At 38.9% G+C, this 26,893-nt stretch overlaps 1 protein-coding gene across 1 annotated transcript in view; it reads left to right on the forward strand.

Annotated features, from left to right (window-relative positions):
* The window catches only part of LOC307120811 (fibrillin-2-like), a gene marked incomplete at its 3' end in the record, with an annotated part of 79,845 nt that overhangs the window by 29,196 nt on the left and 23,756 nt on the right, over positions 1–26,893 (forward strand). Inside the window, exons 10-34 of the mRNA XM_079807986.1 lie at positions 1,074–1,226; positions 2,871–3,086; positions 3,176–3,316; positions 3,481–3,600; positions 5,449–5,574; positions 5,871–5,993; positions 8,647–8,922; positions 9,019–9,072; positions 9,196–9,321; positions 9,463–9,588; positions 9,703–9,822; positions 10,659–10,796; positions 12,362–12,412; positions 12,484–12,609; positions 12,721–12,948; positions 14,183–14,308; positions 14,397–14,525; positions 14,612–14,737; positions 14,912–15,037; positions 23,962–24,084; positions 24,164–24,289; positions 25,732–25,857; positions 25,944–26,066; positions 26,148–26,270; positions 26,367–26,492. Coding sequence (XP_079664112.1) covers positions 1,074–1,226; positions 2,871–3,086; positions 3,176–3,316; positions 3,481–3,600; positions 5,449–5,574; positions 5,871–5,993; positions 8,647–8,922; positions 9,019–9,072; positions 9,196–9,321; positions 9,463–9,588; positions 9,703–9,822; positions 10,659–10,796; positions 12,362–12,412; positions 12,484–12,609; positions 12,721–12,948; positions 14,183–14,308; positions 14,397–14,525; positions 14,612–14,737; positions 14,912–15,037; positions 23,962–24,084; positions 24,164–24,289; positions 25,732–25,857; positions 25,944–26,066; positions 26,148–26,270; positions 26,367–26,492 — 3,378 coding nt within the window. The remainder of the gene's footprint in view (positions 1–1,073; positions 1,227–2,870; positions 3,087–3,175; positions 3,317–3,480; positions 3,601–5,448; positions 5,575–5,870; positions 5,994–8,646; positions 8,923–9,018; positions 9,073–9,195; positions 9,322–9,462; positions 9,589–9,702; positions 9,823–10,658; positions 10,797–12,361; positions 12,413–12,483; positions 12,610–12,720; positions 12,949–14,182; positions 14,309–14,396; positions 14,526–14,611; positions 14,738–14,911; positions 15,038–23,961; positions 24,085–24,163; positions 24,290–25,731; positions 25,858–25,943; positions 26,067–26,147; positions 26,271–26,366; positions 26,493–26,893) is intronic.

Below are 26,893 nucleotides of genomic sequence, written 5' to 3' on the forward strand. Positions count from 1 at the left end.
TTTGGAGGTCAATGCACAATTGAATGGTAGAATTTGTATACAGTATATAGATAATTGCAGCTACATTTGGTGTCCAAAGTCATTATTTTTTTTTTCAAATGTTTAGATTTTTAATTATTTGTTACTCATTGTAATGGATCACAAGATGTTACAGACCATAACAATATTATTATAGTTTTTTCTGTAAAAAGTGTTTTATATGGCTGAAAATGATGATTTCTTGTTGTCCGAATTAGTCTGTGTATTTTTCCATCATCTATCATTGTGTAATCAAAATATTTTATTTTACTTTTCTTTTGGTAATATTTCATTTATTTATAAAAAAAAGCCTAAATAGTAATTTTCCTAATTCTGCAACATTAAAATGTTTAAAAATAACTTAATCATATAAAAATATGTCCATAAATCTTGTGTCAACTCTGTTACTGCACCATACTTTGCCTTTAAACTGGTGGAATTATCTCCCACTACTATACAGGAAATAATGTCACTTGAGTTATTTTGTAAAATGTCAAAATTGTTACCACAATATCAAAAGGAAAACAGAATTTATCACTGATCACACTGTGGGTTATTTAAGTCTTTTAATCATGATTTAATTAGTGCCGTGTGCTTTTAGCAGTTATGCTAGCAAGTGTTTTTGGCTAAAGTTTAGAATTGTCATTTCTGTTACCGTCAAACTCTGTTACTAAGGTAACAATAAGTAACAATGTAAACAGAGTAACAATGTTGACAGTATGTAACAGAATTGACAGTAACAGAGTTGACAAGCAATATGTTTTTTCGTTAAAAGTAAAAAAAAAAGGAAGTAACATGTTTGACTAGCAATGAATTATTAAAATTTTATACGTTTTCAATTAGATATTGGAAAACATTTCTGTTAGTGAACAGCTTTTTCCCTAACTTTTTGACATGCAACATGCCAAAATATATATCTTCAAATATAGAATTACTATATATATATATATACAATTGTTGCACTGTGGGATACAGCATACTGACAAAATTCACATATTGTAAACAGCATATGCATACAGTATATCCTGATCTCTCTCTCTCGCTCTCTGTCACAGATCATCGGGTCGGTACGTGTTTCTCGTCTTTGGCGAACGGCCGCTGCGCGAGTGAATTGTCCGGTCAGTACACCAAGGGACAGTGCTGCTGCGACACAGGCCGCTGCTGGGCCCTCGGACACATCCCAGAGATGTGCCCCGTCAGAGGATCTGGTGAGTAGGTGTAACGGAGGCCAGCTAGTAGTTGCTGTGCGAGTAAACCTCACTCCTCTGATCTCAAGGGACGCTCTAGCGACTGACGCTAGAGGTTGCAGCCTTTAGCCTCCTTGTTAGAGCGTCCGACTCTCATGCGGTGGACCCAGGTTCGAGTCCCACTTAGAGTGGGCAGGTTCGAACAGGAGGGGTTACATTGGCTAACGCTAATCACTAGCAGTGTTTGCTAAGTCAAACGCTACTACTACTTTTGCTAATACCGGACATTTTGAACTTTGTCAGTGCTTTTTAGAGCCATCCCAATTCCCATATTTATACACTATTCTGTGCCATGTGTAGTATAAATAGTGTGAACATTTCAAAAAGAAAAGGTGCACTTTAAACGATGCACTCGGCAAAAACAAAGTGTTGAATATTGGACGCTTCATGTGCTCAACTGTCACAGATTTCCTTATAAGGGAAGGGGGAGGAGCTAACACACTCCAGTGTTGAATGACAAAATAACCGTATAAAATTCATAAGGTTAATATATATGCAAGTGCGTAAGTGTGTAGCGCGTCATTTGGGACTCGTGTCCGTTAGCGTTGAGGCTAACATGCTAGCATAGCCCTAAAAGATATTTAGCAAGTATTAAAATGAGTATTTTCCACAAAAAAAAAAAAATTAATGACATCATCCTGCACTCACGGGTTTACATTTTGTCCAATAAAATGGTTTCTCGAATGAGAACGTCACTGAGTTGCGATAGTGGTTGAAATGTAAGCTAAGCACGACTGGCCTAGACTTCCTTATTCAACAGGAAATGCATCCACACAAGCATCCCACAAGTGTTCGTGTGGTATTTTAATGCAGTTCTGAACCGCACAAATGACATTACGATCCTGTCGTGAGTGCTGACTCTTCTCGTGCTGCATTACAACAAAAACATATCTCCAGAGGAGGAATTTCTTCAGATGTTTGACCTTTACGAAGCGCTCTTTGAGGAATCACTGCAGAATCACGATGAACACACGTCAGGTCAGCAGGGCGATCTTCCCTCGGGATAATAAAACGCTCTCTTTCAGTCCCACGCCTTCACACCCGGGTGTGTTACGCTCTTCCCTCCTCTTTGACACCGCCATGTTTCATCCGCAGGAATGTATGAGCCATGCGGCTGCCAAATCCTCGGCCAACACCTCGATTTGATCTGCTTTCATTCAGTGTGCACGTAGAGCTCAGTCTACGCATTATTGAGTCGTTTTTCATCTGTTGAACAACTTATACTATCTATATTTAATGCAAATGTATATTATATATAATTTAGTAGTTTGCATGTACACTCTATAAAAAAAGGTTCTATATTGCACCAAAAATGGTTCCTGGCTCGTAATCATAGGGGAACCTTTTTTAGTGCTATATAGCACCAATTTTGGTGCTTCAGAGGTTCTTCAGCGGTTCTTCAGAGGTTCTTCACCGGTTCTTTAACTAAGGTGCTATATAGCACCTCTGAAGAACCGCTGAAGCACCAAAATTGGTGCTATATAGCACTAAAAAAGGTTCCCCTATGATTACGAGCCAAGATCCAGTTTTGGTGCCATATAGAACCTTTTTTTTTAGAGTGTAAGGTAGGCACAATTTAAAAACATATCTATTGTTGATTTCCAGACGAATACAGGCGACTGTGCATTCAGAGGCTTCCTTTTGGCACTGGCAACGGCGGCATCATCAACCACGACGGCAACGGCGGCCAGATCACCGGCAGCTACGGAAAAGGGCCCTCGCAGAACGGATACAACGGCGGTGGCGTCGGCAGCTACATTTACGGCGGCGAACACACCATCGGAAACGGCAACGGCAATGGCGGCCAGAAGATTCAAATCAGTGAGTAGAAGTTGCCGGATTCCCCCACGGACTGACTTGCGTGTTCAGCGCTGGGAAATGATTGGTGTTCTTTACGTTTTTGTGCTCAGGCCACCTGAACGAAACCACGATCGACGTGTGCAAGCATTTCACCAACCTGTGCCTGAACGGCCGCTGTATTCCCACGCCCACCAGCTACCGCTGCGAATGCAACATGGGTTACAGGCAGGACGTGCGCGGGGAGTGCATCGGTGAGACTGTGCAGTTTTGTGTGTAAAAGTCAGAGGGAAAAGTGTTTCCTGGACTGTGACGGTTGTAGATATGGTCTAAAGCGACCTCTGCTGCCATCTGTAGGTGGCACATCTCATTGATTAATAATGCTAATAGGTTCTCTCACATCTGCCTCTGCCCTCAGATGTGGACGAGTGCAACAGTAACCCGTGTGTGAACGGAGACTGCGTCAACACGCAAGGATCGTATCACTGCAAATGTCACGAGGGATACCAGGGAACGCCCACCAAACAGGCCTGCATTGGTTTGTTGCTTGTTATTCTGCGCTTATGCCAAAAACATTTCTTCACTTTCAAGTTTAATATTTAATGCTAACATTTTTACATTCAAAAGGCTTAAAAAACACCCTTAAATAGAAATATCATTACATTATTTAGTCTCATACTCCTGGATTATATTGAGCAATTTCTCACTCAAACTATAACTAAAAATGCTTTAATACTACATAGTTAATGCATATTTTAATTTCAGAAAAAATTTATTCCGAAAGTCAAGATTACTTATTTCAGTATTATTTATATTATTTGGTATAACATTTTTACATTCAAAAGGTTTGAAAAAAAAGCCTTTAGAAAATACATAATTTTTTTCATTTTTAATTATTATTATTATTATTATTATTATTATTATTATTATTATTACTATAACCAAAAATGCTTAAATACTATGTAGTTCATGCATATTTTAAATAGAATTGTAAAATATAGAATTGTATATATTTTTTTTTTATTCTGTTAGTCAAAGTGGCTGATATTACTTATTTTAGTATTATTTATATGATTTGGTATTACACTATTATAGTTTTTATTTATATTTTTAATTAGCTTTAATTTTTATATTTTCATATTTTAAGTTGTAGTAATTTGTTGTGCTTTTGTTATTTTTGTGCTTTTTTTCAGTTTTTTTGTAATTTTAGTACTGCAACTTAAACTTCCTTTACTAAAATTACTGCAAAAGTACTAAATTACTCGTTTTCATTTAAGTTATTTAAGTTTTTTTATTTAATATTGATATTTTATTTAATTTCAGTTTTTTTTTAATTACCCCAAAAATATTTTTAAATGGTTTTAATTGGTTTGTTGCTTGTTATTCTGTTTTTTTATGCCAAAACATTTCTTTAGTTTCTAGTGTAATATTTAATGCTAAATTTTTTTTTATTTAGAATTATTTTTATTTTTTATTATTATTATAACCAAATATGCTTAAATACTACGTAGTTCATGCATAAATAGAATTGTAAATTATAGAATTGTATATATTTAAAAAAATTCTGTAAGTCAAAGTGGCTGATATTACTTATTTTAGTATTATTTATATGATTTAGTATTATACTATTATTAATAATTTTAATTAGCTATTTTTATATTTTCAGTCTTTTAATATTAGTTTTAAGTTTTAGTAATTTAGTTGTGCTTTTGTTATTTGTATATATATATATATATATATATATATATATATATATATATATATATATATATATATATATATATATATATATATATATATATATATATATTTATATATATTTTTTTTAAATAGCTTTTCTGTTTTATTTCAGTTTTACTGTGACTTTAACTTGCTTTACTAAAATTACTCAAAATTAAATAAATGTAGTTTTTTTATTTAATATTGATATTTAATTTAATTTCAGCTTTATATTAATTATCAAAAAATATTTTAATTAGTGATGCACCGATACCAATTTTTAAGGACAGAGTACGAATACCAATATTTTTGTTCTGGTACTCGCAGATACCGATACCTATACATTTATTAATTTCTTTTTCTTTTTTTTGTGTGATTTTGGCAGTTTTCCAAGCACAACACAGTGACGTATTTTACATGTACATGAGCTTGATATCGGGCCCGATACCGTTACTGGTAAAGTTATCGGTGCATCCCTAATTTTAACAGTTTAAAATTAAAACACACTAAACAGAGGAAAAACGACCAAATATTGTGACTGTGCTCAGTTTAATGTGAGTAATCCATTTTTAATGAATTTTCATGGTCGAAGTCAGCACATATTCACTGAACACGGCCCAGCGCCCTCTGGTGGACGACTGTAACTAATGCATCCCTGTTGCTTCAGACATTGACGAGTGTATCGTGAACGGGGTCATGTGCCGAAACGGACGCTGCGTGAACACCGCTGGAAGTTTCCAGTGTATCTGTAACTCTGGCTTTGATGTTGCCCCTGATAAGAAGAACTGCGTTGGTAAGTGCTTAAACTGGGACTTTAACATACTCTGTTGCACAATGGACACTCTATATTTTTATGTTTTCACAGTGTTTGGTTGTACACCATAAAACCTGCATTAAAATGTTTGAAGAAAAAGTTTCAGGGTTGGCGTTTAGAGTTAGTGGAGGGTGTTAGAAGGTCAACAGTAGTTTTTCATGAATGATTTTGACACATACAGTTATAGTTCAAGATTATAGTTATAGTTATAGTTATAGCTCAATTCAACACCCACAGTTTGTTTTATAGTGTAATGGTGTTTTCTTGTCCTCCAGACCAAGATGAATGTGCCACCACCAACATGTGCCTCAACGGCATGTGCATCAACGAAGACGGAAGCTTCAAGTGCATCTGCAAACCTGGATTTGCGTTGGCACCCAATGGACGCTACTGCACCGGTGAGCTTGTGTGGGAGTTACCTTGACGATTATTAAACCCAAAAACGATTTACTTGCCTTCGCGACAATAATTAACCAAACTAAATAAGTTTAGCGTATGAGTCTATGCGCTTGTGTGAGAAACCGATGCTATATCTGAGGTAATTTGACATCAAATCTGACATGATGACATGCGTCTGATTACTCTTTTTCAATGAAGTCTTTAATGACCAAAATTTAAGACGTTATTCTCAGCTCAACTCTTCAGTCACATTTGCGTCTATACACTGCATTTTAAGTCTCCTGAAGTCAAATGATAGTTTTATGCGAGAAATCGCAAAAGTTTGATTTCTTCGGTTCTCGCATTTGTCAATGAAGTCTTTAATGATCAAACTTTAAGTCATTATTGTCTGAAAATCTATCGAACGATAGTTTTGTGTGAGAAACAGACAGTAAATTGCTAAAATCTCATTTGCTTTTGCGCATTTTTGCAAGTTTGACGTCAAATCTGACGTCTTTGGTTCATGCGTCTGGTGACCATTTTTCAATGAAGTCTTTAATGACCAAAATTGAACTCGTTATTCTCCGAAAATCGTTCCCTCAGCTCAACTCTTCAATCCCATTTGTGTTTGTGTCTATACGCTATATTCCAAGTCTCCTGTAGTCATACGATAGTTTTGTGTAAGAAACAGGCGGTAAATAGTTCACATCTGATGTCATTTCAAAACTGACGTGACCCGTCTTGAGACGTATTTGGTTCTCGCATCTGGTGACCATTTGGTGACCAAGTCTTTATGACTAAAATTTAACTCGTTATTTTCTGAAAATCGTTCCCTCAGCTCAACTCTTCAATCTCATTTGCGTTCGCATCTATATGCTGTATTCTCCTGAGGTCATATGATAGTTTTGTGTGAGAAATAGACGCTAAATCGTTAAATTCTCAATTCCACTTGCGCATTTTTGCAAGTTTGATGTCAAGCAAGGTTCTCGCATCTGGTGAACATTTGTCAATGGAGTCTTTACTGACCAAAATTTAACTTAATCTCTGAAAATCTATCATATAATAGTTTGGTGTGAGAAACGGGCAGTAAACCACTAAAATCTTATTTGCTTTTGCGCATTTTTGCAAGCTTGACGTCTTCGGTTCTTGCTTTTATCAGTGAAGTCTTTAATGTTTTTTTCTTTAAATCTATCGTATGATAGTTTTGTGTGAGAAACAGACAGTAAAACGCTAAAATCTAATTTGCTTTAGCGCATTTTTCGGTAACACTTTACAATAAGGTTGTATTAGTTAGCATTAGTTAATGTATTAACTAACACAAACTAACCACAAACAACACCTATGTTCAGCATAAATTAATCTTTGTTAACGTTAGTTAATAAAAATACAGCTGTTCATGGTTTGTTCATGTTAGTTCACAGTGCATTAACTAATGTTAGCAAGATTTTAATAATGTCTTAGTAAATTTTGAAATTAACATTAACAAAGATAAATAAATGCTTTATAAGTGCAGTTCATTATTAGTTCATGTTAACTAATGTAGTTAACTAATGTTAACTAATGAACCTTATTGTAAAGTGTTACCCATTTTTCCAAGTTTGACATAAAATCTGACGTGATGTGTCTTTGGTACTTTGGTTCAGTTTTTAATCACCAAAATTTAACTCAATATTCTCCAAAAATCGTTCCCTCAGTTCCCAATCTCATTTGCGTTGGGGTCTATACACTATAATCCAAGACTCCTGAAGTCATACGATAGTTTTGTGCGAGAAACAGGCGATAAATAGTTTAAATCTGATGTAATTTGACATCAAATCTGACGTGATGTCTTCGGTTCTCGCATTTGTCAAAGTATTTAATGATCAAACTTCAAGTATTTATTGTCTGAAAATCTATAGAACGATAGTTTTGTGTGAGAAACAGACAGTAAATCGCTAAAATTTCATTTGCTTTAGCGCAATTTTGCAAGTTTGACGTCAAATCTGACATCTTCGGTTGAAGTCTTTAATGACCAAAATTTTACTCGTTATTCTCCGGAAATCGTTCCCTCAGCACAACTCTTCAATCTCATTTGCGTTCGCATCTATAAGCTGTATTCTTCTGAGGTCATATGATCGTTTTTTGTGAGAAACACGCTAAATCATTAAATTCTCAATTCCACTTGTGCATTTTTGCAAGTTTGATGTCAAGCTCGCTAAAATGCACAAAATTTAATGAGATTTCTTCGGTTCTCTCATCTGGTGACCATTTGTCAATGGAGTCTTTAATAACCAAAATTGAACTCTATAATCTCTGAAAATCTATCATACTATCATACGATAGTTGTGCATTTTTGCAAGTTTGATGTCAAATCTGTTACATTTGGTTCTTGCATCTGGTGACTATTTGTCAAAGTCTTTAAATGACCAAAATTTAAGTTGTTATTCTCTGAAAAAACCTCAAATCTCATTTGCGTTCGCGTATGCTTGCACGTTAGTGGCGTATATTTGGCGAAAAGTCGTAAGACACAAGAACCAATGACATTTGTTGTCATTGATGTCAAACTTGGTGCCTCAAGACATAAGATGCTAGTTTTCAAGTCACTGAAGGCAGATGTTTGCTGATCTCATGACCGTTTGTTATTCGCGTTGTTCGCTGACGGTTTCCGCCATTTCCTCCATTTCACTCTGACAGACATTGATGAATGCCAGACCTCGGGCATCTGCATGAACGGCCGCTGCGTCAACACCGAGGGCTCGTTCCGGTGCGAGTGCCCGCCAGGCCTGGCCATCGACGTGGACGGGCGCGTCTGTGTAGACACCCACATGCGCACCACCTGCTACGGCGCAATAAAGAGGGGCACGTGTTCGCGGCCGCTCCCCGGGGCGGTGACGAAGTCTGAGTGCTGTTGCGCCAACCCAGAACACGGCTTCGGAGAACCCTGCCAACCCTGCCCAGCGTTCAACTCCGGTAGGATACACCATCCAGTCCAGAACGATATCTTAATATTAACGCAACATACGTTAGCTTTGACTTGTGCTAACAGGTAGCTTTGTTTGTTCGCAGCCGAGTTTCAGGCGGTGTGCAGCAGCGGACCTGGAATCACCGCAGATGGACGAGGTTAGTCTGTTTTCGCTAGTATGCTAGTGCTAGTACGTTTGCGGAATGCTAAATGCTAACGACTGTATTTTGATTTCTTTGCGAATGCTAAATGCTAATGAACTGTGTTCGATTTCTTCGCAGACATCAACGAATGCGCTTTGGATCCAGACATCTGTCAAAACGGTATCTGCGAGAACTTGCGCGGGAGCTACCGATGCATCTGTAACATCGGCTACGAGTCTGACACCAGCGGAAAGAATTGCGTCGGTAAGTTGCGTTACTTTTTGTTTTTTTTAATTACTCAAGACGTCTGCTAATGTTTTGTTTTACGTACAAATACTTTTTGTACAACATTCGCTCTAACACCCAGTTTGATGAATTTCGTAATTTTTTGTTCGTATCTTTCAGACATTAACGAGTGTTTGGTGAATCGGTTGTTGTGTGACAACGGCATGTGTAGAAACACGCCCGGAAGTTACACTTGCTCTTGCCCCAAAGGATTCTCCTTCAAAGCCGATTCTGAGACATGCGAAGGTGACTACGATTACAAGCATTTTTTTCATATATTGTTTTAAAGTTTATATCATAATGTCATATACAATTAATAATTTTGTGTCCTTCATTCTTACCTGTCGTCTTTACATTCAGACGTCAACGAGTGCGACTCCAACCCCTGCATCAATGGCGTGTGCCGCAACATAGCCGGATCCTTCAGCTGCGAATGTTCCCACGGCAGCAAGCTGGACTCCACCAACACCATCTGCGTAGGTAAGTACGAACATTTGTTTTAGGCTAAAGAACAACTCGGTTCTGTCTGTGAAGTTTCAGCTCAAACTACCCCAAAGATCATGTTGTAAATGCCCATTTTTGAGTGGGAGGAAAAACGTGCTGTTTAAGTGCCTGTATCTTTAAATGCAAATGAGCTGCAGATCCCCGTCCCCTTTCCAGAAGAGGGCGGAGCCTGTACAGCTCGTGCCTCGGATACCTTGCCAAAAACTAAAACATCTGTTTGGTTTCTGCCAAAAACAAAACTCACTGTGGGCGGAGTCTGTCTGCAGTTGTGGGCGGGGCCTACACAATGTGATGTCACACTACCAGAATCTGCAAACGGCTTGTTCTGAGACACTGCTTATGATTTATGGGGATTAAAAAGAGGAGTGGGTGGATGTTTACCATTATAGTGTGGTTGTGTAACACACTGCTGACTCATTTATGTTCAAACACTTGTAAAAGTGAATTTTACATAATAAATGTTTTTAAAAATCGCATAGAAAATGCCAAACAAGCATACTGCATGTCAATGTTCATTTCCTTTTTAGAGGTAACTGGACAACATTCGGCTACTTTTATTCAATTCTAGCCAGGCGGTTTTCATTCTTTGTCTGAAACTGAACATCGTTGGATTGAAATTAATGGAGTATGAAGGGAATAGGTCTTTCAGGATGAATGCCCACTGTGACCCCATTCCGCAGATATCCAAGTTGGTTTTTATATATCTGCAGAAATGCATCGACTCTCCGCAGGGGAGCCGCTTCAAATGTCACAACGTCCATTTGTCATTGTCACACTCTCTTGGTTCTCTTGCACGTATTTGCTCCATGCAGACAGCATGAAAGGAACCTGCTGGCTGAACATCCAGGACGGCCGCTGTGAGGTGAATATAAACGGAGCCACGCTGAAGTCCGAGTGCTGCTCTACGCTGGGGGCGGCCTGGGGAAGCCCCTGTGAACGCTGTGAAATTGGTTAGTTCATAATGCAAAAACAAGCAAAAAATTATAAATATTACACAATTGAATATAATATATAATGTAATATATATTAGGGTTGTCAAAAGATTAATCGCGATTAATCGCATCCAAAATAAAAGTTTGTGTTTACATAATATATGTGCATAATATATGTACTCTGTATTTATATATAAATAATAATTAACACCCACATTCATGTATATATTTAAGAAATATTTGCATGTATATACTGTATATACATTTATATAATCTATAATATATATAAATATAAATGTTTTATATATAAAAATAATTTTTTTTTCTTAAATATATACATGCTTGTGTGTGTATTTATATATAAATAAATAATTAACAGAGTACACACAGATATATTATGTAAACACAAACTTTTATTTTGGATGCGATTAATCGCGATTAATCTTTTGACAGCCCTAATATATATATATATATTATCTGCTATATATAAAATCACATTTTTTATAATTTTCACAATTAACAAAATATAAAATATAATTTTTTTTATTATATTATATTTACTATTTAACCATTATATGTGTAATATTTAACTTATATAAACTTATTTAAAAAATTTTTATAATTGATTTATATTTTTAATATAAAATATATATATAAAAAAAAAAAATATATATATATATATAAAAAATGTTTATATATTAAATAAATATATACATTTAAAATGTTTTTATTATATATAAATTGTTATAGAAAATACAAAATTTGATATATATATATATATATATATAAGCTAAAGTTATATATACTTTTTTGTATATATTGTCAAAATAATTTCATAAATAACTTAAGCTTATATATAATTTTGTATTTTTGTGTATTTTTTTTATATATATATATTTTACAAAAATGAAAAAAAAAAATTATTTTGATTATATAATATGAATATATAAATTGTTTATATAATTAAATTTTGATTATTTTAAATATATTTTTAAATGATTTGTTATAAAATGATAAAAGCAAAAGTTATATATCAAATAATATATATAAAAAAGATATATATAATTAAAAATGTTAAATGATTAATACCAATTATATATAAGCATTATTTGTATTTGTTATTCAAATGTATATATTTTTAAATAAATTTACAATATTAAAATATTTTTGAATATAATATATAATAAAATTATTTATAATCAAATATAAAACTTATATATAATCCTGTTTTTTATTATTTATATTTATATATATATATATATATATATATATATATATATATATATATATATATATATATATATATATATATATATACACACACATCATTATTACATAATTAGTATTTTCTGTTATATATAATTTTTTTTATCATTTAACATTTTTTGAATATTATATATTTTTTGACAATTATTTTATATATAATTGTTGCTTATATATATAATTTTATTTGTATTTTTTGTAATAATAGCTGTAATTTAGTCTCTAACGCATCATCTTAGAAACGCTCACACAGTAAACAGTATTGACACGTGTTTTTGTTTGTTTAAGTTTTTGACTTTATTGTTTTATATTTTCTACAGATCCCGCCTGCTCGAAAGGTTTCGCTCGCATGAAAGGACTTGTGTGTGAAGGTACGTGCTACCCACAATCCTCTGCTGCATTCACCTAGTGCCCTGCATGACGATGCATCCTTTCTCTTCAGACATTAACGAGTGTGAGGTTTTCCCCGGCGTGTGCACGAACGGCCGATGCGTGAACACCCAGGGCTCGTTCCGGTGCGAGTGTCCCGAGGGACTCACGCTGGACGGAGCCGGACGAACATGTGTTGGTCGGTGAACTCAACATTTATATATTAAATATTTAATCTTATTCATTTCTACTTACTAAAGCAATCTCTCAGCACGAGCAGTGATGTAAAGCGGTCTTGTGCGTCCCGCAGACATCCGAAGCGAGCAGTGCTACATGAAATGGGACGAGGACGAGTGTGTGGAGCCGTTACCGGGCCGGTACCGTGCGGACATGTGCTGCTGTACGGTGGGAGCGGCATGGGGCGTCGACTGTGAGGCCTGTCCCAAACCCAACACGGCCGAATTCAAAACCATCTGCCCACGTGGACCCGGAATCGCCAACCGAGGAGACATCCTGACTGGAAGACCCTTCTACAAAGGTCATTTATCTATAGAGGTCAACAGATATATAGAGATATGATACCCATAATTGTTTTGGATGATAACCGATATTGCCGATATTTTACGTCAACATTAGAAAACATTGTTAGAAAAAAAGTTTGCTGATATTTTTGGCTTCTGATATCAGACGATAATCATCAAACACTAATATCTGAAACCGATATTATGGCTGACATTATAAATCTATATAATTTAGTACCATTTCATCATTTATAATAGAAAATATATTCATTTTATATATATTTTTAATTATAAAAATAATATATAAAAAATGTATAATATAAATACTTTTGCATTTATAATTATTTCAGACAAAACACAACTATCCTTAACGATTTATTTGTTGATATTGCATATTATTATTATGTATTATTTATATTTGGGCTTTAAAACTTTTTGAACATATTTTACTTAAAACTTTCATAAACTTTTTCTTAAATAATAATACAAATCTTTATAAATTCATATAAATATAGGAATTTTGTTTATTTAAATAAATAGTTGATTTATTGGTTACCAACAGCATAATACATAATTTTAATGAATATGTTTTTAAATCAAAATTTTCACATAATATATATATATATATATATTTTTACAATTTAAAAAAAACATTTATTTGCCTATTTTTGCGTTTTGCACACCATTTCTACAGATTTTCATTTTTCTGAAATTTGGTCAAAGTAATATTTTGGAGTTGGAACAATGAATATTTAATTAAAATAACTGTATTCATTTATTTTAATTAGTTTTATTGGTTTCTTTTATTAGCTAAGTTAGCTAGTTTTTATAAGTTAACAGAAATAGTATCATAATAAATATATCATGCATAATAAATAGCATTAAATTATTACTATTGCTATTCCCACCATTGAAATGGATATATTAAAAGTTGTATATAATAGAACATTTTAATTATAATTAAAAAAGAAATTCTGCACATCAATTTGACTGATTTTCTGTAGATTGTTCTGCAGTTTTGTCAAAGTATCACTAGGTTACAATCACAGTCACATGCACATATTAAACTGTAATATTTAAGATTACTGATATTTCAGATACAATGTTTTAGAGTGTGGGATGTTATAAACAAAGACTTTAGATGTAGAAAGACGGCTCGTATTAATATGAAAGGGAGAACGCACAACGCGCGATATGGAGGAATAAGTCCCGCCTTCTTCACTTTATTATAAACCCTGTTTTTCTCCGTAGATGTGAACGAATGTAAGGTGTTCAAAGGCCTGTGCACTCACGGGACGTGCCGAAACACCATCGGGAGCTTCAAGTGTCGCTGTGAAAGCGGTTTCGCCCTCACCATGGAGGAGAGGAACTGCACAGGTCCACATCTCACCCACACACACATCTGAATCAAACACACGACTCGTTTCTGTGCATGGCTCATGCTGTTTTCCCATCATTCCGGCAGATATCGACGAGTGCACCATCTCTCCTGACCTGTGCGGACACGGCGTCTGCGTCAACACGGCGGGCAGCTTCGAGTGCGAGTGTTTCGAGGGCTATGAGAGCGGCTTTATGATGATGAAGAACTGCATGGGTGAGACAGCAGAGCCCTTGGCGTTTCCCCAGGCCTTGGAAACGCGGCGCAGTGTCACAGTGCCTCTCTCTCTCTGTCTCTCTCAGACGTGGACGAGTGTGAGCGGGACCCGCTGCTGTGTCGGGGGGGCACGTGTATGAACACAGAGGGCAGCTATGAGTGTGACTGTCCTTCGGGACACCAGCTGAGCACTGAAGCATCTGCCTGTGAAGGTACACACACACATTTACTCTAGATGTGTGAGAAATATAGTGCTTATCATATATGAACCCTATGTATATATATTCAATTTCTCCAGTTCATATTTTGTCCATTTAGTAATATTTCATATTTTTACCAATTACTCAAAGCGACTTTGTTTCTGCTTTAATTACAATTGTTTACAGATGTGAACGAGTGTCAGCTGAGCAATAACCTGTGTAAGAACGGTCAGTGTGTGAACATGGTGGGAACCTACCAGTGCTCCTGCCACCAGGGATACCAGGTGACGCCGGACAGACAGGGCTGTGTGGGTGAGCAAACATCTGGAAACATTCCCAAACATTCCCCAAATATCAAACATCCCCAAACATCCCCAAACATCCTCAAACATCCCCAAACATCCCCAAACATCCTCAAACATCCTCAAACATCCTCAAACATCCTCAAACATCCCCAAACATCCTCAAACATCCCCAAACATCCTCAAACATCCCCAAACATCCTCAAACATCCTCAAACATCCCCAAACATCCTCAAACATCCTCAATCATCCCCAAACATCCTCAAACATCCTCAAATATCCTCAAACATCCTCAAACATCCCCAAACATCCTCAAACATCCTCAAACATCCCCAAACATCCTCAAACATCCTCAAACATCCCCAAACATCCTCAAACATCCTCAAACATCCCCAAACATCCTCAAACATCCTCAAACATCCCCAAACATCCTCAAACATCCTCAAACATCCTCAAACATCCTCAAACATCCCCAAACATCCTCAAACATCCTCAAACATCCCCAAACATCCTCAAACATCCTCAAACATCCTCAAACATCCCCAAACATCCTCAAACATCCTCAAATATCCTCAAACATCCTCAAACATCCCCAAACATCCTCAAACATCCTCAAACATCCTCAAACATCCTCAAATATCCTCAAACATCCCCAAACATCCTCAAACATCCTCAAACATCCCCAAACATCCTCAAACATCCTCAAACATCCCCAAACATCCTCGAACATCCCCGAACATCCTCGAACATCCCCAAACATCCTCAAACATCCTCAAACATCCTCAAACATCCCCAAACATCCTCAAACATCCTCAAACACCTCAAAAATCCCCAAACATCCTCGAACATCCCCGAACATCCTCAAACATCCTCAAACACCTCAAACATCCCCAAACATCCTCAAACATCCCCGAACATCCTCAAACATCCCCAAACATCCTCAAACATCCTCAAACATCCTCAAACATCCTCAAACATCCCCAAACATCCCCAAACATCCTCAAACATCCTCAAACATCCCCAAACATCCTCAAACATCCTCAAACCTTCCCAAACATCCATCCTCAAACATCCCCAAACATCCTCAATCATCCTCAAATATCCCCAAACATCCCCAAACATCCTCAAACATCCTCAAACATCCCCAAACATCCTCAAACATCCTCAAACATCCCCAAACATCCTCAAACATCCTCAAACATCCTCAAACATCCCCAAACATCCTCAAACATCCCCAAACATCCTCAAACATCCTCAAACATCCCCAAACATCCTCAAACATCCTCAATCATCCCCAAACATCCTCAAACATCCTCAAATATCCTCAAACATCCTCAAACATCCCCAAACATCCTCAAACATCCTCAAACATCCTCAAACATCCTCAAACATCCCCAAACATCCTCAAACATCCTCAAACATCCCCAAACATCCTCGAACATCCTCAAACATCCTCAAACATCCCCAAACATCCTCAAATATCCTCAAACATCCTCAAACATCCCCAAACATCCTCAAACATCCTCAAACATCCTCAAACATTCCCAAACATCCCCAAACATCCTCAAACATCCTCGAACAACCCCGAACATCCTCAAACATCCCCAAACATCCTCAAACATCCTCAAACATCCCCAAACATCCTCAAACATCCTCAAACATCCCCAAACATCCCCAAACATCCTCAAACATCCATCCTCAAACATCCTCAAACATTCCCAAACATCCATCCCCAAACATCCTCAAACATCCTCAAACATCCCCAAACATCCTCAAACATCCTCAAACATCCCCAAACATCCTCAAATATCCTCAAACATCCTCAAACATTCCCAAACATCCATCCTCAAACATTCACAAACATCCCCAAACATCCATCCTCAAACATCCTCAAACATTCCCAAACATCCTCAAACATCCCCAAACATCCTCAAACATCCTCAAACATCCTCAAACATCCTCAAACATCCCAAACATCCTCAATCATCCCCAAACATCCTCAATCATCCTCAAACATCCTCAAACATCCTCAAACATCCTCAAACATCCCCAAACATCCTCATACATCCTCAAACATCCCCAAACATCCTCAAACATCCCCAAACATCCTCAAATATCCTCAAACATCCTCAAACATCCCCAAACATCCTCAAACATCCTCAAACATCCTCAAACATCCCCAAACATCCTCAAACATCCTCAAACATCCCCAAACATCCTCAAACATCCTCAAACATCCTCAAACATCCCCAAACATCCTCAAATATCCTCAAACATCCTCAAACATTCCCAAACATCCATCCTCAAACATTCACAAACATCCCCAAACATCCATCCTCAAACATCCTCAAACATTCCCAAACATCCATCTTCAAACATCCCCAAACATCCTCAAACATCCCCAAACATCCTCAAACATCCTCAAACATCCTCAAACATCCCCAAACATCCCCAAACATCCTCAATCATCCCCAAACATCCTCAATCATCCCCAAACATCCTCAATCATCCCCAAACATCCTCAAACATCCCCAAACATCCCCAAACATCCTCAAACATCCTCAAACATCCTCAAACATCCCCAAACATCCCCAATCATCCTCAAACATCCCCAAACATCCCCAAACATCCTCAAACATCCCCAAACATTCTCAAACATCCTCAAACATCCTCAAACATCCCCAAACATTCTCAAACATCCTCAAACATCCTCAAACATCCCCAAACATCCCAAACATCCCCAAACATCCTCAAACATCCTCAAACATCCCCAAACATCCTCAAACATCCCCAAACATCCTCAAACATCCTCAAACATCCCCAAACATCCTCAAACATCCCCAAACATCCTCAAACATCCTCAAACATCCTCAAACATCCCCAAACATCCTCAATCATCCTCAAACATCCTCAAACATCCTCAAACATCCCCAAACATCCTCAAACATCCTCAAACATCCTCAAATATCCTCAAACATCCTCAAACATCCCCAAACATCCTCAAACATCCTCAAACATCCTCAAACATCCCCAAACATCCTCAATCATCCCCAAACATCCTCAATCATCCCCAAACATCCTCAAACATCCTCAATCATCCCCAAACATCCTCAAACATCCTCAAACATCCTCAATCATCCCCAAACATCCTCAAACATCCCCAAACATCCTCAATCATCCCCAAACATCCTCAAACATCCCCAAACATCCTCAAACATCCCCAAACATCCATCCTCAAACATTCACAAACATTCCCAGACATCCATCCTCAAACATTCACAAACATCCCCAAACATCCTCAATCATCCCCAAACATCCTCAAACATCCCCAAACATCCATCCTCAAACATTCACAAACATTCCCAGACATCCATCCTCAAACATTCACAAACATCCCCAAACATCCTCAAACATCCCCAAACATCCTCAATCATCCCCAAACATCCTCAAACATCCCCAAACATCCTCAATCATCCCCAAACATCCTCAATCATCCCCAAACATCCTCAAACATCCCCAAACATCCATCCTCAAATATCCTCAAACATTCACAAACATCCTCAATCATCCCCAAACATCCTCAAACATCCCCAAACATCCTCAATCATCCCCAAACATCCTCAATCATCCCCAAACATCCCCAAACATCCTCAAACATCCCCAAACATCCATCCTCAAATATCCTCAAACATTCACAAACATCCCCAAACATCCATCCTCAAACATTCACAAACATTCACAAACATCCATCCTTAAACATTCACAAACATCCATCATCAAACATTCACAAACATCCATCATCAAACATTCACAAACATCCATCATCAAACATTCACAAACATCCCCAAACATCCATCCTCAAACATCCCCAAACATCTATCCTCAAACATCCCCAAACATCCTCAAACATCCCCAAACATCCATCCTCAAATATCCTCAAACATTCACAAACATCCCCAAACATCCTCAATCATCCCCAAACATCCTCAAACATCCCCAAACATCCTCAATCATCCCCAAACATCCTCAATCATCCCCAAACATCCTCAATCATCCCCAAACATCCTCAAACATCCCCAAACATCCATCCTCAAATATCCTCAAACATTCACAAACATCCCCAAACATCAATCCTCAAACATTCACAAACATTCCCAAACATCCATCCTTAAACATTCACAAACATCCATCATCAAACATTCACAAACATCCATCATCAAACATTCACAAACATCCATCATCAAACATTCACAAACATCCATCCTCAAACATTCACAAACATTCCCAGACATCCATCCTCAAACATTCACAAACATCCCCAAACATCCTCAATCATCCCCAAACATCCTCAAACATCCCCAAACATCCATCCTCAAACATTCACAAACATTCCCAGACATCCATCCTCAAACATTCACAAACATCCCCAAACATCCTCAAACATCCCCAAACATCCTCAATCATCCCCAAACATCCTCAAACATCCCCAAACATCCTCAATCATCCCCAAACATCCTCAATCATCCCCAAACATCCTCAAACATCCCCAAACATCCATCCTCAAATATCCTCAAACATTCACAAACATCCTCAATCATCCCCAAACATCCTCAAACATCCCCAAACATCCTCAATCATCCCCAAACATCCTCAATCATCCCCAAACATCCTCAATCATCCCCAAACATCCTCAAACATCCCCAAACATCCTCAAACATCCCCAAACATCCATCCTCAAATATCCTCAAACATTCACAAACATCCCCAAACATCCATCCTCAAACATTCACAAACATTCACAAACATCCATCCTTAAACATTCACAAACATCCATCATCAAACATTCACAAACATCCATCATCAAACATTCACAAACATCCATCATCAAACATTCACAAACATCCCCAAACATCCATCCTCAAACATCCCCAAACATCTATCCTCAAACATCCCCAAACATCCTCAAACATCCCCAAACATCCATCCTCAAATATCCTCAAACATTCACAAACATCCCCAAACATCCTCAATCATCCCCAAACATCCTCAAACATCCCCAAACATCCTCAATCATCCCCAAACATCCTCAATCATCCCCAAACATCCTCAATCATCCCCAAACATCCTCAAACATCCCCAAACATCCATCCTCAAATATCCTCAAACATTCACAAACATCCCCAAACATCCATCCTCAAACATTCACAAACATTCCCAAACATCCATCCTTAAACATTCACAAACATCCATCATCAAACATTCACAAACATCCATCATCAAACATTCACAAACATCCATCATCAAACATTCACAAACATCCCCAAACATCCATCCTCAAACATCCCCAAACATCTATCCTCAAACATCCCCAAACATCCATCCTCAAACATTCCCAAACATCCATCCTCAAACATTCATCCTCAAACATTCACAAACATCCATCCTCAAACATTCCCAAACATCCATCCTCAAATATCCTCAAACATTCACAAACATCCCCAAACATCCTCAATCATCCCCAAACATCCTCAAACATCCTCAAACATCCTCAAACATCCTCAAACATCCCCAAACATCCTCATACATCCTCAAACATCCCCAAACATCCTCAAACATCCCCAAACATCCTCAAATATCCTCAAACATCCTCAAACATCCCCAAACATCCTCAAACATCCTCAAACATCCTCAAACATCCCCAAACATCGTCAAACATCCTCAAACATCCCCAAACATCCTCAATCATCCTCAAACATCCTCAAACATCCCCAAACATCCTCAAATATCCTCAAACATCCTCAAACATTCCCAAACATCCATCCTCAAACATTCACAAACATCCCCAAACATCCATCCTCAAACATCCTCAAACATTCCCAAACATCCATCTTCAAACATCCCCAAACATCCTCAAACATCCCCAAACATCCTCAAACATCCTCAAACATCCTCAAACATCCCCAAACATCCCCAAACATCCTCAATCATCCCCAAACATCCTCAATCATCCCCAAACATCCTCAATCATCCCCAAACATCCTCAAACATCCCCAAACATCCCCAAACATCCTCAAACATCCTCAAACATCCTCAAACATCCCCAAACATCCCCAATCATCCTCAAACATCCCCAAACATCCCCAAACATCCTCAAACATCCCCAAACATTCTCAAACATCCTCAAACATCCTCAAACATCCCCAAACATTCTCAAACATCCTCAAACATCCTCAAACATCCCCAAACATCCCCAAACATCCTCAAACATCCCCAAACATCCTCAAACATCCTCAAACATCCCCAAACATCCTCAAACATCCCCAAACATCCTCAAACATCCTCAAACATCCTCAAACATCCCCAAACATCCTCAATCATCCTCAAACATCCTCAAACATCCTCAAACATCCCCAAACATCCTCAAACATCCTCAAACATCCTCAAATATCCTCAAACATCCTCAAACATCCCCAAACATCCTCAAACATCCTCAAACATCCTCAAACATCCCCAAACATTCTCAAACATCCTCAAACATCCTCAAACATCCCCAAACATTCTCAAACATCCTCAAACATCCTCAAACATCCCCAAACATTCTCAAACATCCTCAAACATCCTCAAACATCCCCAAACATCCCCAAACATCCTCAAACATCCCCAAACATCCTCAAACATCCTCAAACATCCCCAAACATCCTCAAACATCCCCAAACATCCTCAAACATCCTCAAACATCCTCAAACATCCCCAAACATCCTCAATCATCCTCAAACATCCTCAAACATCCTCAAACATCCCCAAACATCCTCAAACATCCTCAAACATCCTCAAATATCCTCAAACATCCTCAAACATCCCCAAACATCCTCAAACATCCTCAAACATCCTCAAACATCCCCAAACATCCTCAATCATCCCCAAACATCCTCAATCATCCCCAAACATCCTCAATCATCCCCAAACATCCTCAAACATCCTCAATCATCCCCAAACATCCTCAAACATCCTCAAACATCCTCAATCATCCCCAAACATCCTCAAACATCCCCAAACATCCTCAATCATCCCCAAACATCCTCAAACATCCCCAAACATCCTCAAACATCCCCAAACATCCTCAAACATCCCCAAACATCCATCCTCAAACATTCACAAACATTCCCAGACTTCCATCCTCAAACATTCACAAACATCCCCAAACATCCTCAATCATCCCCAAACATCCTCAAACATCCCCAAACATCCATCCTCAAACATTCACAAACATTCCCAGACATCCATCCTCAAACATTCACAAACATCCCCAAACATCCTCAAACATCCCCAAACATCCTCAATCATCCCCAAACATCCTCAAACATCCCCAAACATCCTCAATCATCCCCAAACATCCTCAATCATCCCCAAACATCCTCAAACATCCCCAAACATCCATCCTCAAATATCCTCAAACATTCACAAACATCCTCAATCATCCCCAAACATCCTCAAACATCCCCAAACATCCTCAATCATCCCCAAACATCCTCAATCATCCCCAAACATCCTCAAACATCCCCAAACATCCTCAAACATCCCCAAACATCCATCCTCAAATATCCTCAAACATTCACAAACATCCCCAAACATCCATCCTCAAACATTCACAAACATTCACAAACATCCATCCTTAAACATTCACAAACATCCATCATCAAACATTCACAAACATCCATCATCAAACATTCACAAACATCCATCATCAAACATTCACAAACATCCCCAAACATCCATCCTCAAACATCCCCAAACATCTATCCTCAAACATCCCCAAACATCCTCAAACATCCCCAAACATCCATCCTCAAATATCCTCAAACATTCACAAACATCCCCAAACATCCTCAATCATCCCCAAACATCCTCAAACATCCCCAAACATCCTCAATCATCCCCAAACATCCTCAATCATCCCCAAACATCCTCAATCATCCCCAAACATCCTCAAACATCCCCAAACATCCATCCTCAAATATCCTCAAACATTCACAAACATCCCCAAACATCCATCCTCAAACATTCACAAACATTCCCAAACATCCATCCTTAAACATTCACAAACATCCATCATCAAACATTCACAAACATCCATCATCAAACATTCACAAACATCCATCATCAAACATTCACAAACATCCCCAAACATCCATCCTCAAACATCCCCAAACATCTATCCTCAAACATCCCCAAACATCCATCCTCAAACATTCCCAAACATCCATCCTCAAACATTCCCAAACATCCATCCTCAAACATTCATCCTCAAACATTCACAAACATCCATCCTCAAACATTCCCAAATATTCCCAAACATCTGCAAACATCCATCCTCAAACATTCCCAAACATCCACAAACATCCATCTTCAAACATCCTCAAACATTCCCAAACATCCGCAAACATTCCCAAACATCCTCAAACATTCCCAAACATCCGCAAACATTCCCAAATATCCGCAAACATTCCCAAACATCCGCAAACATTCCCAAACATCCATCCTCAAACATTCCCAAACATCTGCAAACATCCATCCTCAAACATTCCCAAACATCCACAAACATCCATCCTCAAACATTCCCAAACATCCATCCTCAAACATTCCCAAACATCCATCCTCAAACATTCCCAAACATCCACAAACATCCATCTTCAAACATTCTCAAACATCCGCAAACATTCCCAAACATCCATCCTCAAACATTCCCAAACATCTGCAAACATTCCCAAACATCCATCCGCAAACATTTTAATGCTTAGTAACCTTGATTTGTTTCATGATTTTTAATTAATTAATGTATTTGTTGTGTGATTTACTTTTAATAATAAGAATAAGTAATCAATGAGTTGACGTTATATGCTGCCTTCTGTAAGCGTGTGTTGTGTTGTGTGGCAGATATCGACGAGTGCACCATCATGAACGGCGGCTGCGACACTCACTGCACCAACTCAGAGGGCAGTTACGAATGCAGCTGCAGCGAAGGTTACGCACTCATGCCCGACCTCAGGACCTGCGCTGGTGAGACATACACACACACACACACACACACACAAACACAGGCTCGTCCTCTCAGACTGAACCTCGGCTCTTTCCGTAGACATCGACGAATGCGAAGACTCGCCCGATATCTGTGACGGCGGCCAGTGTACGAACATCCCCGGAGAATATCGCTGCCTCTGCTACGACGGGTTCATGGCCTCCATGGACATGAGGACCTGCATCGGTGAGACAAACATCGTGTGTGTGTGTGTGTGTGTGTGAGGACAAGACACGCAAATGTTTGTGTGGATATCACTTTTAAATGATAAAAAAATTATAATTTACTTTGAATTAATTATTCATCTTGGTTTATTTTATTTTTAATTTGTTCATCTGTTTGTTTATTCCCAATATACACTCACCTAAAGGATTATTAGGAACACCTGTTCAATTTCTCATTAATGCAATTATCTAATCAACCAATCACATGGCAGTTGCTTCAATGCATTTAGGGGTGTGGTCCTGGTCAAGACAATCTCCTGAACTCCAAACTGAATGTCAGAATGGGAAAGAAATGTGATTTAAGCAATTTTGAGCGTGGCATGGTTGTTGGTGCCAGATGGGCCGGTCTGAGTATTTCACAATCTGCTCAGTTACTGGGATTTTCACGCACAACCATTTCTAGGGTTTACAAAGAATGGTGTGAAAAGGGAAAAACATCCAGTATGCGGCAGTCCTGTGGGAGAAAATGCCTTGTTGATGCTAGAGGTCAGAGGAGAATGGGCCGACTGATTCAAGCTGATAGAAGAGCAACTTTGACTGAAATAACCACTCGTTACAACCGAGGTGTGCAGCGAAGCATTTGTGAAGCCACAACACACACAACCTTGAGGCGGATGGGCTACAACAGCAGAAGACCCCACCGGGTACCACTCATCTCCACTACAAATAGGAAAAAGAGGCTACAATTTGCACGAGCTCACCAAAATTGGACAGTTGAAGACAGGAAAAATGTTGCCTGGTCTGATGAGTCTGGATTTCTGTTGAGACATTCAGATGGTAGAGTCAGAATTTGGCGTAAACAGAATGAGAACATGGATCCATCATGCCTTGTTACCACTGTGCAGGCTGGTGGTGGTGGTGTAATGGTGTGGGGGATGTTTTCTTGGCACACTTTAGGCCCCTTAGTGCCAATTGGGCATGGTTTAAATGCCACGGCCTACCTGAGCATTGTTTCTGACCATGTCCATCCCTTTATGACCACCATGTCTCCATCCTCTGATGGCTACTTCCAGCAGGATAATGCACCGTCACAAAGCTCCAATCATTTCAAATTGGTTTCTTGAACATGACAATGAGTTCACTGGACTAAAATGGCCCCCACAGTCTCCAGATCTCAACCCAATAGAGCATCTTTGGGATGTGGTGGAACGGGAGCTTCGTGCCCTGGATGTGCATCCCACAAATCTCCATCAACTGCAGATGCTCTCCTATCAATATGGGCCAACATTTCTAAAGAATGCTTTCAGCACCTTGTTGAATCAATGCCACGTAGAATTAAGGCAGTTCTGAAGGCGAAAGGGGGTCAAACACAGTATTAGTGTGTGTTCCTAATAATCCTTCAGGTGAGTATATATGATATTGCGCTGTTTATTGTATTCATATGTTGGTATTATTATGGTCCAGATGTCAATGAGTGCGACCTGAATCCCAACATCTGTCTCCATGGCGACTGCGAGAACACTAAAGGCTCCTTCATCTGCCACTGTCAGCTGGGATACTTTGTGAAGAAGGGCTCGACCGGATGCACAGGTACGGCACGGGAACCGGATCGAGCTGGTTTTTGGAACATGCTAGCTGTTCCGAAGTGGTTTTGATTTCTTTTCTTATTTTTCCAGATGTGGATGAATGCGAGATCGGCGCCCATAACTGCGACATGCACGCGGCCTGCGTCAACGTTCCCGGCAGCTTCAAGTGCCGCTGTCGTGACGGCTGGGAGGGCGACGGCATCAAATGCATCGGTGAGTGTGGAGCGATCCTCCTGGTCATGTGACGCTCCCCTCTGGGCGAGTCTGAGGCCGCTTATGCTTCTGTCTCTGCAGATGTTGACGAGTGTGTCACTGAAGAGCACAACTGCAACCCCAACGCCGAGTGCATGAACACGCCGGGCTCGTACCGCTGCGCCTGCAGGGAGGGGTTCAACGGAGACGGGTTCACCTGCTCCGGTACGTCCTGCTCACATCTGGGGCTGAACTGACCCTTTCCTGTAAACACTGACATTAATGACCTGTTCTGAGAAGAGCCTCGATCTTTACCTGCAGACATGGACGAGTGCGCGGATAACATCAACCTGTGTGAGAACGGCCAGTGTCTGAACGCCCCGGGGGGATACCGCTGCGAGTGTGAGATGGGCTTCACCCCGACGGAGGACAGCAAGGCCTGCCAGGGTGAAAACACACACTCACACACACCTACAGTAACACACACACACACCTACAGTAACACACACTCACTCACACCTACAGAAACACACACTCACACACACCTACAGTAACACACACTCACTCACACCTACAGTAACACACACACCTACAGTAACACACACACCTACAGTAACACACACACACCTACAGTAACACACACACACACACACACACACACACACACACCTACAGTAACACACACACCTACAGTAAGACACACAGACCTACAGTAACACACACACACACACCTACAGTAACACACACACACCTACAGTAACACACACTCATTCACACCTACAGTAACACACACTCACACACACCTACAGTAACACACACTCTCACACACCTACAGTAACACACACACC

The sequence above is a fragment of the Gobio gobio genome, assembly GCF_949357685.1.
Source record: "Gobio gobio genome assembly, chromosome: 24".
Classification (NCBI taxonomy): domain Eukaryota; kingdom Metazoa; phylum Chordata; class Actinopteri; order Cypriniformes; family Gobionidae; genus Gobio; species Gobio gobio.